Source organism: Pelophylax lessonae, assembly GCF_965119305.1.
Source record: "Pelophylax lessonae genome assembly, chromosome: 5".
In the NCBI taxonomy this organism is placed as follows: domain Eukaryota; kingdom Metazoa; phylum Chordata; class Amphibia; order Anura; family Ranidae; genus Pelophylax; species Pelophylax lessonae.
The window spans coordinates 280,326,547-280,339,890 of record NC_138772.1 but is presented as its reverse complement, the minus strand read 5'-3'; the positions used below and the strand labels follow the sequence as shown (position 1 = coordinate 280,339,890).

Below are 13,344 nucleotides of genomic sequence, written 5' to 3'. Positions count from 1 at the left end.
GGACATTTAGAAAAATAAACATTTTGTATTACACAAAAAAGGATTGAATGCTTATGAGATTTGTTTATGCATTTTAGACCCCTCAGCAATATGAAAAAGAATACAATGAAAAGCGATCAGATGTGGAACCCAGCAAATTTCATGGTTATGCCTATGATGGAATATGGGTAATAGCAAAAACACTTCACCGAGCAATGGAATACCTTAATGCTACCAACAAGCATCTGAGCATTCAAGACTTCAACTATACAAATCACAAGCTTGGGAAAATCTTCCTTGATGCAATGAATGAAACAAATTTCTTTGGCGTAACTGTAAGTATATAAACATTAATCCTTTTACTGTGGTCTTGTTGTTTCCTGAGCATAACAAAAGTAATTCTGTAGTTATAAATTCATGAGTTTGAGGTTGATTTACTAAAGGATTGGAGAATGTTTACACAATAAAATGTGTGAAAATAAACTTTAATTATCCAATCATGTGAAAAGAAAATCCCTGTTTATATTCATCTACACATGATATACAAAAGTGCAGTGCTAAAAAATACTATTCAACTGGATAATGCAAGTGCAAAAATACTAAACATTTATATCGCTGTTAAAGTGACCACATTGAAATTGCACAAATCCAAACCAAATATATATAAAAACAATGTATTTAAATAAAATGTGTATAAAAAGATATTTCATGCATACAAGTCCCAATGAAGAGCAAAGATGACAGCGATCTTCTCTGAATACTTCAAAGGAGGACAGAAGTGGATCCCCAAAAGCCTTTTAAAAATTTCACACACCGTCTTAGTGCAACAAGAGGGGGGCTTACCGGAGTTAGATGGCCAGCCAATTTATGCAATCCACAGAGCAATCAGCTTGACTCCAGCAGTATGAAAAACATCCACAGTGCTACACCTTTATGGTATTATATACACTTCCATTTCTATAAGATTTATGTATACTAGAAATGCAGAATAAACTTGGAACTGTCAGCTACATCCAATGATATCATCTCCTTGATATCACCAGGAGGGTGGAGTATTGGGTGCAAAGGACTTATTTTATTACACCAAATTCTCCTATTAGGATGCACAAGCAGTACAAACAGTGCTTCTCATTCAAAGTATTTTATTAGAGTTATGTACATACAGTAGATACAACAGAAGTGTAAAACGGATACAACAAAAATGTAAAGAAGATGGAGTCCAAATATAGAGTGGGCAAATGGTATACAAGATATAGAGAGAGTCAATGAGCGATAATGAACAGTTAATAAGTATAATAAATAATGTAGAAGTGGAAGTCAATGGGGTTGCAATAATAGGAATAGCGTGACCATGTCCTCCCTATGGGTCACCCCTAATGGGTTCAAGCTGTGACCCAGAAGGAGAACAAGTAGTGGGAACCTTCCACAAATAAAGGATCTTCGAAAAAGTTACATATCTTGACTAATAAAAGTATCTCATAGAACATATGAAGAACAGCCTAATATAGCATGGCACATAGTCATCACATTATTCAAAATAAACGAGGACTCAAATCTAGTAGAGAAAGTGAATTGTTATATCGAAAGATTACTATAAACCAAATAATAATAAAAAAATAAAATGAAATAGAGGGAAGCAGAAGAAAACAGAAGGCAAGAATGCCAGAAAGGAAAAAGAGTGGATGATAGAGAAAAGAAGTGGGAACAATTATCAGGAATAAGGCAAGGCAGAAGGAAACAATATAATAGGATGAGTAGGAATGTTACCGAGAAAGTAAAACAGCTTCATTGAAGTCTGGGGGAAGCATCTTGGAAATCCAAGGTTTCCAAAGAATGTCGAATTTATTCAAAGTGCCATTATCCAAGGCCGACATCTTGGCATGTATCATCAAAATGTTCACTCGTTGTTTAGTTTCACAAAATTTTAAGGAAGAGGATTTCCATGCTTTGGCAATAGTCTGTTTAGCGGCTGTTAAGAGTTGCATAAGGAGTTTAAACTGAGTGCGTGTAAGAATGTCTGGTTTTGCATTTAAAAGTGCAATCTTTGGGTCTGGCAGTAGTGGCATATCAAACAGCTTAGAGGCCAGTCAAAAGACTTCTCCCCAAAAAGAGGAAACAATCGGGCAAAGCCACCAGGTGTGAAAGTGGGTACCAACCTCCGAACAGCCGCGAAAACAGAGTGCTGAGACTTGTGGTGCAAATGTAGCCATTCTGGAGGGTACCAAATACCAACGCATGAATACTTTATAAGAAGCCTCTAACGCATTAATTTTGGTGGAGGATGATTTTGCATAAGACCATATATCCGACCATTCTGTGTTATTCAAAGGGCGACCCAGATCAGATTCCCATTTTACTACATAATCAGGGGGTCCTTCTTCAGGTTTAACAAGAAGTTGCAAGTATAGTTGCGAAATAAGGCCCTTAACGTGGGGTTCTTTATAGCAAACTTGTTCAAATGGTGAAAGCTGATTCAGAGGGCCAGTTCCAGATGGAAGCGGGGAAAAACAGTTTTTAATTTGTAAAAATCAAAAAAGTTCAGAGGAAGGGAGAGAAGTGGAAGCACTTAAATCTGGAAAAGATATGAAATCGGATGCAGAAACCAAATTGCAAAGTCTAGTTAGTCCAGATGTGACCCAGTTACGGAAGGATGATGGCGATACCCAGGCTGGGTAGAAGGAAGTATTTCTAAGAAAGGAGAGCAAAGGGTTTTGTGTTGATTGGTGGCTGTATAGTGTTTTAATTCTGTCCCAGATTGAAAGTGTGTGTTTAATAATAGGGTTGCAAATAGGTGAACGAGATTTGGGTTTTAGCCATATAAGATTGGAGATTGAGAGAGGATCAATTTCAGTAGATTCAATAGCAACCCGCAATGGTATTTCCTGTGTTGCGTGGTATTTGGTGACCGGTGCAATCTGAGCAGCTATATAGTAGGTATTAAAGTTAGGGAACCCTAAACCACCTCGAATTTTCAGAAGGAATAAAGTCTTACTAGCAATCCTCGGTCTAGTGCCACCCCAAGTGAAATTCAAAGTTTTCTCTTGTAAAATACATAGAAAATGAGCTGGTATTGGTATTGGAAGGACTCTGAAAAGATACAGAAATTTAGGAAGTATCGACATTTTAATAACTGCAATCCTTCCAAACCAGGAGAGGGGAAGAGATGTCCAATATTTAAAGAGATCATTCATCTTTTTCAGCAAGGGGGGGGGTAGTTGGCCGAGAACAAACTAGATATGTCAGCTGTAAGTTTGATTCCAAGATAAGGAAGGTGGTGTGAGGACCAGGAAAAGGGTAATGTGGACTGGGTCAAGTGGAGTTCTTCTGTAGATAAGGAAATATTCAATGCTGTAGACTTATGAAGGTTCACATGTAGGCCTGAAATATTACTAAATTCGTGCAAAGTATGAATCAGGTTGGGTGCAGAGATATGAGAGGAAGAGAGAAATAGAAGAACATCATCCGCAAACAAACATAGTTTGTGGTGATGGCCCCCCAATTCGATCCGTTTGATAGACTGGTTTAGTCTGATTTGTTGGGCGAGTGGTTCAATTAATAGGGCAAAAAGTAGGGGCCACAAGGGACAACCTTGTCGTGTACCCCTTTTCACAGGAAAAAGTTCAGATTTGTATCCAGCGTATTTTATGTATGCTCTAGGTTCATTGATTAAGGCGGCCACCCTTGTTAAAAAATGAGGGCCAAAAACCCCATTTGCATAGGGCAAAATCCATGTAAGATCAGGAGACCGAGTCAAAAACTTTTTTAATGTCTAAAGATAGGAAACAAGTGGGGATGTGTCTCTTTCTAGCAATGTGGGAAACGCCCGACAAATATTATCACCTGCTTGACAGCCAGGAATAAAACCTACTTGGTCTCTGTGAATTAGTTTTCCGATAATATTATTTAATCTTAAGGCTAGAATTTTTGCCAAGATTTTAATATCCAAATTTAAGAGGGATATAGGACAGTAGTTAGACCAGGTAGAGTCGTCATTATGAGGTTTGGGTATCATGCATATGGAGGCTGTGAGAGATTCCCCTCTAAAGGATGCACCATATAGAAGGGAATTGAAAGCATTAACCAAAAGAGGAGTCAAAGTAGAGGAAAACGTTTGGTAATATAATGTAGAAAACTGATCTGGACCCGATCTTTTATTAGGTTTCAACGATTTGATAACTGCTAATATTTCATCTTGTGAAATGGGAGAATCTAAAAAAAACTAGTTGTGGAGAAGGGATGTTAGGAAGATTTAGGTCAGAGAAAAAGGAATTTGCTCGGTCAAGATCGATAGAACCTCTGGAGTTATAAAGGGCAGCAAGATGAGATCTAAAGTTAGCTAGAATTTTAACAGGATTGCTAGAATAGGAATTGTCCGCTATCTTAAGTTTGATATGTTTAGAGGGATTGTGAGATTTATTTAGCATGCGTGCCAAAAGGGTATCGGGCTTATTAGATTAAGATAGAAGTGGTGTCTAGCTCTACTAATTGTTTTGTCAGCCGTTTCAGTAAGAAATAAATCAAATTCAAGCCTAGCGTTATCCAGATCATGTTTGCGGGCAGGTGTGGGGTCACATTGGAAAGCAAGATAGCATTTGTTAAAAGTAGATTCCAATTTATCGCTAAGGGTTTTACGTTCTTTTTTCAAACGCGACATCTGTCGCATACAAATACCTCTTAGTACCAGTTTATGTGCTTCCCATAGGGTTAAGGGTGAGGTTTCAGGTAGGGACTTATTAGTTAAATAGTCTGACAAGGCATTAGCTATTTTGAAGCGATGAGTCGGATTCTTAAGTAATATGTCATTCAAATACCAAGTAGGGTCATGAGCTTTAGGGATGGTGGAAGCAAGAGTGGTGCAAACCGCACTATGATCAGTCCAAGGGATGGGGATAATGTTAGAAGAGAGAAGTTCTGGGAGCATGCCAATGGAAAGAAAAATACGATCAATACGCGAAAAGGAGTTGTGAGGATGAAAAAAGTGTGTGAAATTCTTTTTAGTTGGATTGGATTATCTCCAAGAGTCAACAAGGCTATATTGAGAAAGTAAACTGGACAAAGATAGTCTTCTTGAAGGGCATGAAGGAGCAGGTGGTGCCTTATCTAGAAAAGGTGAAATTACCTGGTTTTGGCCAGCCAAAAGAAGTGTACCTATTTTATGGGAGTCTATTATTTGTAAAAGGTGTGATAGGAAGGGTAAAGGGTTCTTATTGGGAGCATAATAAGAGACAATGGTGACAGCAGTGTCTAGAAGGTGCCCAGTTAAGATCAGGTACCAACCTTCAGGATCTTTTAGAGTTGAAAAATTTGGGAGTAGAATGAATTGAGAAGTGGGTTTCCTGAAGGCACAGAATGTCGGATTTCAAGGAGGCAAAGGTATGGAAAGCTTTGGTACGTTTATGCAGATTATTTAATCCCTGCACATTCCGGGATAAAATAGTCAGCGGAGCCATTTTGTATTAGTAAACATTATGACATTAAAATGTACATTTATAACAAGTCCAAAAGGTAAACGTTTTATTCCCGAGGTCAAAGATTGGAGCAAAAGAGAAGGGAGGAAAAAAAGAAGGAGCAGAAAGGAGAAAAGAACAAAATGTGATAATAAAAGCATATAGTAAAATAAAGACATATATAAATTTACAAAGAAAAAAGAAGAAAAGAAGAAAAACATAAAATGTCCGTTAGTGGAGGAACAATGGTCCCCCACTAAGGAAAAGGAGGCCAACATCAGGAGTTCCGTTTAAAACACAAACTCCTGAGGGTAACCAGTGGGAGCACACGGAGCAACCCTGGCAGAGACAGATAACTGAACCATGATAAACAATACCAATGATAAGCTATGAGGGCAAAGCAAAAGAAAACGCCCAAACTATGCCCATAGACCTTGATATATCACCTCTGGATCCCTAAGAAGGCCTAATAGGTTAATGGAGGTCTAAGGGCCTATACAAAAATAATATTAGTAAAATTGGAGAAAGGATAGTGGGGCATGGGGTTTATTGACCTGAGGTATAACAAATAGCTTGAAAAAATTTAAAAATGTAAGCAAAAATGTGGGCTTAAAGAAGTAAATGCTAGTATCAGCGAATGATGTAAAACAAAAAGTGTTGCATATTCACTATAAAAAATAGTGGGGAAAAAAAGAGAAAAAGGATCCTGCAAACAAAGGGTTACTGAAAAATTACAAGCATTTATGCAAGAAGTGGGAACAAGTAGGAGCACTATCAAGAGGGCATAGCCACAAGATAGATTGAACTAACTCAGTCCATTGAGTCTGCTGGATCAGGTGTAGGAGAGATGAAGTGTTCGCGCTTGTTTGGAGTTTGTTTGCCTTTCTTCTCATTCTTTCTGGGATGATTCTGTGGGGAATTCGAAGATGATCTGCAATGAGAGTTACCACTGACAGGCGGTGATTCGATTAACTGTAGATCATGAAGCGTGGACTGTAGGTCTTCAGCTGTGCAGCATACATATTTAGTACCTTGGAAAGTGAAGCCAATGGAAAAGGGGAAACCCATTGATAAGGAATATGGTGTTGCTGCAGTTTTAGAAGCTGCAGTTTCAGGGCTCTTCGCCTGTTAATGGTAAATGGGGAGATGTCTGCGAAGATTTGATAAGTATGACCTTGAAAGTTCAGAACATTTTTTCCCCTTGCTGCAGACATGAGTTGTTCCTTAGTGCGATAATAGTGGAACTTAGCAATAATGTCGCAAGGCGGACCCTCTGTTTTTTTGGGTGTAAGTGCATGGTGAACTCTGACCATTTCCAGTCAGTCACCTGGAATAGTGGGCTGTAATTCTTGAAAAAGTGCCAACATAGTGGCTTGTAAGTCAGTGACAGATTCAGGGATGCCCCTAATGCGCAGATTAGAGTGCCAAGCTCTATTTTCAAGGAGCGAAGCTTCAGCCAGACATTACCGCCTCAGCTGCCTCTGCACATGCCCCAATTTCACCTTTTCCCATTACACTCAAGATTAAAAAATAAAACGTTTGGTGATCTATTCTGTAGTGTTGCCTATTTAAAGCACAAACATTGAAAAATTATGCATGATCTGCTTAGCAATCTGCACCTTTATGGACACTTTAAAATGTTGAATAAATATTGTTAGAATATTCCATAGAGATTAATCAGTTTTAGCTGAATAAGAATGAAGAAAAACGATTTTGCTTCATCAGGGCCATTGAGCAGGTGACTGAAATGTATTTTCTGAATTGCAAAGTTGTATTTGATGCATTACAATTAAATTGCAAATTATACATAATAGCACAGATACTTTAGGCAGGACATCACCTTCCACTGCTTATTTCTATGTAACTAAAACATAAGAATTGTATCACTATAGATGTAACAGTCAGACTGCCAAGGGAGTCACTTTAATGAGATGAATCTATAACATTCCTCAGGGAGATTTTCCTTTCGGAAATGTTCCATGCACTTCAATTTTATGTGTGCCTTGTGGCAGACCTGACTCTAGTATAAAGAGACTCTTTGCTAATTTTGACATTAATTTATTTGACAGCCACTTTGCAGCTTCTTGTCCTTCAAAAATATATTTTTTTATTTATTTATTTTTTTTTTTTTAGCAGGAATTTGTTTATTAGCTCCTTTGTCATCTTTTTGCTTATGAAGATCCTATAAGCAAATAAGAAAATATTGTGTAAAACAGACATTTGTAATTTTACAAGTTGCCAGTAATAAACTGACACACTCACACACACACACACACACACACACACACACACACACATATATATATATACAGTATCTCACAAAGGTGAGTAAACCCCTCAAATTTTTTGTAAATATTTTATTATACCTTTATGACAACACTGAAGAAATTACACTTTGCTACAATGTAAAGTAGTGAGTGTGCAGCTTGTATAACAGTGTAAATCTGCTGTCCCCTCAAAATAACTCAACACACAGCCATTAATGTCCTAATTGAAAAAGTCCAAATTGGGCCCAAAGTGTCAATATTTTGTGTGGTCACCATTATTTTCCAGCACTGCCTTAACCCTCTTAGACGCAGAGTTCACCAAAGCTTCACAGGTTACCTCAGGAGTCCTCTTCCACTCCTCCATGATGATATCACGGAGCTGGTAGATGTTAGAGACCTTGCACTCCTCCACCTTCTGTTTGAGGATGCCCTACAGATGCTCAATAGGGTTTAGGTCTGGAGATATGGTTGGCCAGCCAATCACCTTTACCCTCAGCTTCTTTACCAAGGCAGTGGTCATCTTGGAGGTGTGTTTGGGGTCGATATCATGTTGGTATACTGCCCTGCGGCCCAGTCTATGACAGGGGGGGATCATGCTGTGTTTCAGTATGTCACAGTACGTGTTGGCATTCATGGTTCCCTCAATGAACTGTAACTCCCCAGTGCTGGCAGCACTCATGCAGCCCCAGACCATGACACTACCCCCACCATGCTTGACTGTAGGCAAGACACACTTGTCTTTGTACTCCTCACCTGGTTGCCACCACACACGCTTGACAACATCTTAGCCAAATAAGTTTATCTTGGTCTTATCAGACCACAGGACATTGTTCCAGTAATCCATGCCCTCAGTCTGCTTGTCTTCAGCAAACTGTTAGCTGACTTTCTTGTGCATCATCTTTAGAAGAGGCTTCCTTCTGGGATGACAGCCATGCAGACCAATTTGATCCAGTGTGTGGTGTATGGTCTGAGCACTGACAGGCTGACCCACCACCCCTTCAAAGTCTGCAGCAATGCTGGCAGCACTCATACGTCTGTTTACCAAAGAAAACCTTTGGATATGACGCTGAGCACGTGCACTCAACCTCTTTGGTCCACCATAGCGAGGCCTGTTCTGAGTGGAACCTGTCCTGTTTAACCGCTGTCTGGTCTTGGGCAACGTGCTGCAGCTCAGTTTCAGGGTCTTGGCAATCTTCTTATAGCCTAGGCCATCTTTATGTAGAGCAACAATTATTTTTTACAGATTTTTAGAGAGTTCTTTGCCATGAGGTGTCATGTAGAACTTCCAGTGACCAGTATGAGTGAGAGTGATAACACTAAATTAAACACCCCTGCTCCCCATTCACACCCTGAGACCTTGTAACACTAATGAGTCACGTGACACTAGGGAGGGAAAATGGCTAATTGGGCCCAATTTGCACATTTCCACTTAGGGGTGTACTCACTTTTGTTGCCAGCGGTTTAGAAATGAATGGCTGTGTGTTTAGTTATTTTGAGGGGACGGTAAATTTACACTGTTATACAATCTGTACACTCACTACTTTAAATTGTAGCAAAGTGTCATTTCTCCAATGTTGTCACATGAAAAGATATAATAAAATATTTACAAAAATGTGAGGGGTGTACTCACTTTTTTGAGATACTGTATATATATATATATATATATATATATATATATATATATATGCAGCACTTACCCACAGAAGGGTCAATCTGAGATTGAAAGAGTCTCACTTACATGTTCAGAGGCTGCCAGGCCCAGATACCAGTTACAAGCACACCAACAAACACAAGCTCAGTCTGGGACATGTCATTTTGTAGATGTATTACAGTATTAGAACAGGAGAGAGGGATGACCGTGCAGGATACTCCAAAACTGCGAACATGAACAGGAGTACAGATTCACAAGCAAAAATCCTTTCACAGCATATTTTAATGGAGGTAGAGGGGATAGCCAGCTATTCTTAGACTCTGTATGAGCAGTCCCAGTCCTTACAGCAAATTGTGGCATTAACTCCCAAAGCACATGCACGCTTGAGTCCTTAACAAAGGTTCTATATATAATGTCTAAGGACACCTGTCGCCAACCAGCTTCCATGAAACACTCTGTAGTGATGAAGAGGTGTTTCACCAGCCCAGCTCCATGAGGTAGTGCCCTCCATCAAATGTCTTTCAATCCAAGTTCTTCTTGGCTCTCAGAGCCAAGAACATGCAAGCACACGAGGCCTAGCAACAGCTCTTCAGTACACCAACTGCCTCCTAGGTGCAGTAGATCCAGCAAAAGGCTCTCTAAACAAGCCTCCCAAAGCAGCATCTTCTCCCCAGCCTTCTGGGTGCCCCCTCTCAGGGATCGACTGAGATCAGATAAATATTTATATCTCAATGGCTGTCCTTCCTACTCTATTTCTGTAATCTTCTTCCAGAGAAGAATAACCACCAAGCTTAAGGAAAACTGGCCACACATAGAAAAAAGAATGCTGCTCCACATAGCCAAAAATGTAATTTAGCCAGACTAGGGCAGGGTGCTGAATACCTTTTAGATATATGTATAGCAATTTATTTGTTATTGCAAAAAGTTTTTTTTTTTTTTTACCAAAAAACACATATACAGTGCCTTGCGAAAGTATTCGGCCCCTTGAACTTGCACAGTGCTCCTTGGGATGTTTAAAGCTTGGGAAATCTTTTTGTATCCAAATCCTGCTTTAAACTGCTCCACAACAGTATCTCGGACCTGCCTGGTGTGTTCCTTGTTCTTCATGATGCTCTCTGCGCTTAAAACGGACCTCTGAGACAATCACAGTGCAGGTGCATTTATACGGAGACTTGATTACACGCAGGTGGATTCTATTTATCATCATTAGTCATTTAGGTCAACATTGAATCATTCAGAGATCCTCACTGAACTTCTGGAGAGAGTTTGCTGCACTGAAAGTAAAGGGGCTGAATAATTTTGCACGCCCAATTTTTCAGTTTTTTATTTTGAAAGTTTGAAATATCCAATAAATTTCATTCCACTTCATGATTGTGTAACACTTGTTGATTCTTCACAAAAAAATTACAGTTTTATATCTTTATGTTTGAAGCCTGAAATGTGGCAAAAGGTTGCAAAGTTCAAGGGGGCCGAATACTTTCGCAAGGCACTGTATTTAAAAAATTTTAATTATATTTGTAAGTATATTTTTTATGTTAAATAGATTGTTTTTTAGCCTTTTTTTTTTTTTTTTTTTTTTTGATTGTATGATCAACTCAAAATAACAGTTCTGTGTTTGGCAATAGAAAAAATTAAAACCATTAAAAAATATTATATTTATAAATATATATTTATGTTAAATTAATTAATATTAACCTTTCTTGTTTGATTGTATGATAAACTCAATATAATGGTTTTGTGTTTGGAAATAGATAATTGCAGATTTTTCATTCTGCACCTAAGTTGTTCAAATCTCTCATACTAACTTGCCTTGCCTGGAGTAGCTCCAGAGTTGTCAAGTCTAATGTTGTTCGTTGGATCAGTTTTTTCATACATCACTGCTCTTCTTCTTGGCCAGACACACTTTTAGTCCTAAACTAGTTTACTTCCTTAGAGAGGTGCTCCAATTGCAGTTTAAATTTTTGTGAAAGAGGAAAATGTGTAACTCTTTCATATGCAAAACCTAAGAAGCTGTGTGGCTACCTAATCCATACTAATTCAAAAAAAAATTCAAAACAAGTGGGGCTAATTTACAGACTCCATCCAGTTAGGTTGCAATTGCATACTTACAATGTAAAAACATAAGCCTGTATATAGCAAAATAGGTAATGGAAATAGATAAATAAACAAGTTCACACTGCTGCGACTTGGGATCCTAATTGTGAAACGCCATGTCACATTACATGTGAAATCCCATGTTAGTCAATGAGAGCTGTCTTAATTAGCACTACTGAAGTCACTCCGACTTTAGAAAAGGTTCTTGTACTACTTCAAGATGATTTCTATCTACCTTGTGCCCATAGACTTTAATGGAAGTCGCCTCCAAGTGGGATCCTCATTTATATTGATGTAATTTGGATCCGACAATACAGGAAGATTACACAGGCATTCCCTGCACTGTAGACTCCTCTCGCTTCAAAGTTGCATCAAAGTAGTACTTAACCACTTAAGCCCCGGAAGATTTTACCCCCTTCCTGACCAGGGCCTAATTTGCGATTCGGCACTGTGTGAGTTTAACGGACAATTGCGCGGTCATGCAATGCTGTACCTAAAGGAATTTGATGTCCTTTTTTTCCCCACAAACAGAGATTTATTTTGGTGGTATTTGATCACCTGTGCGATTTTTTGATCATGCGCTATAAACAAAAAAAAGCATCAATTTTGCAAAAATAACAATATTTTTCACATTTTTTTATATGAAATTCCCCCCCCCCCCCCAAAAAAAAAAATGTAAAAATCCAAATTTTTTAACATTTTAGGCCGATTTGTTTAATGCTACATATGTTTGATAAAAAAAAATCGCAAAAAGCATATTTTGATTGGTTTGTGTGAAAGTTATTGCGTTTACTAACTACGGGAAAGATTTTTGTAATTTTTGTTGTTTTTTTTTTTAACGAGTAATGGCGGCGATCTGCGATTTTTTTTGCGGGACTGCGACATTGCGGCGGACAGATCGGACCCTTGACTGAAATTTTTGACACTTTGGGGTTACCAGTGACATTACTACAGTAATCAGTGCTATACATATGCACTGTTACTGTAAAAATGACACTGGCAGTGAAGGGGTTAACTTTAATTGAGAGGGAGGGGTTAAGTGTGTCCCTAGGGGCGTGTTTCTTACTGTGATTGGATGTGGCTTGATGTGTAAGAACAGTGATCCACGGTCCTACAGAACCACGTGATCTCCATTCTTACACAGGGAAGAATGACAGGCGGCTTTGTTTACATTAGCCGCCTGCCTTTCTTCCGGTGTAACGGACGATCGCGAGTGCCCGGCGGACATCTGGTCCACCGGGCAAACGTGCGGGGGTTCGTGACCGATCGCGAGTGCCCGGCGGACATCTGGTCCACCGGGCAAATGTGCGGGGGGTTCGTGACCGAGCGGGAGCGCGCCTCCGGCGGCGCGCGCTCGCTCCCTAGAGCCTCACAGGCTAGCGACGTAGCCCTACGTCGCTTTGTCTGTGAGGGGCTGACCGCCGCAGTAAATAGTCGTGTGGCGGTCGGCAAGTGGCTAAGTTGCATCAAGTCTCCAGCAAATCACCAGGAAGTTGCCTGGCAAAGTTGCACCATAAGACGTGCAACTTTCAGGTCGCAGTAGTGTGAACTGGGCCTAAAGGAGGAACATAATGGGAGGAATAATATACTATTTACATAAAACACAACATAACATAACTTGCAAAGAAAATATGTTCTGCTGGTTTCATATTTACATAAGAAATGTAAATTTCAGTAACATGTATTTTTAAATGTATAGAAAAGCAGGCAAACATATCAAACACCTCTGTGATATGCACTCTATTCCTTGAGTATTTCAACATTATAACACACAGCTATAAATCATCATCCCATATATATATATATATATATATATATATATATATATATATATATATATATATATATATATATATATATATATACATAAGAGGGGGTACACTATGCTGTTTCATTTTATAGATTA

General features: G+C 39.0%; 1 protein-coding gene across 1 annotated transcript in view; it reads left to right on the top strand.

Moving 5' to 3' along the window:
- Window positions 1-13,344, top strand: part of GABBR2 (gamma-aminobutyric acid type B receptor subunit 2) — an 873,294-nt gene that overhangs the window by 482,671 nt on the left and 377,279 nt on the right. The window contains exon 7 of the mRNA XM_082257550.1: window positions 78-314. Coding sequence (XP_082113676.1) covers window positions 78-314 — 237 coding nt within the window. The remainder of the gene's footprint in view (window positions 1-77; window positions 315-13,344) is intronic.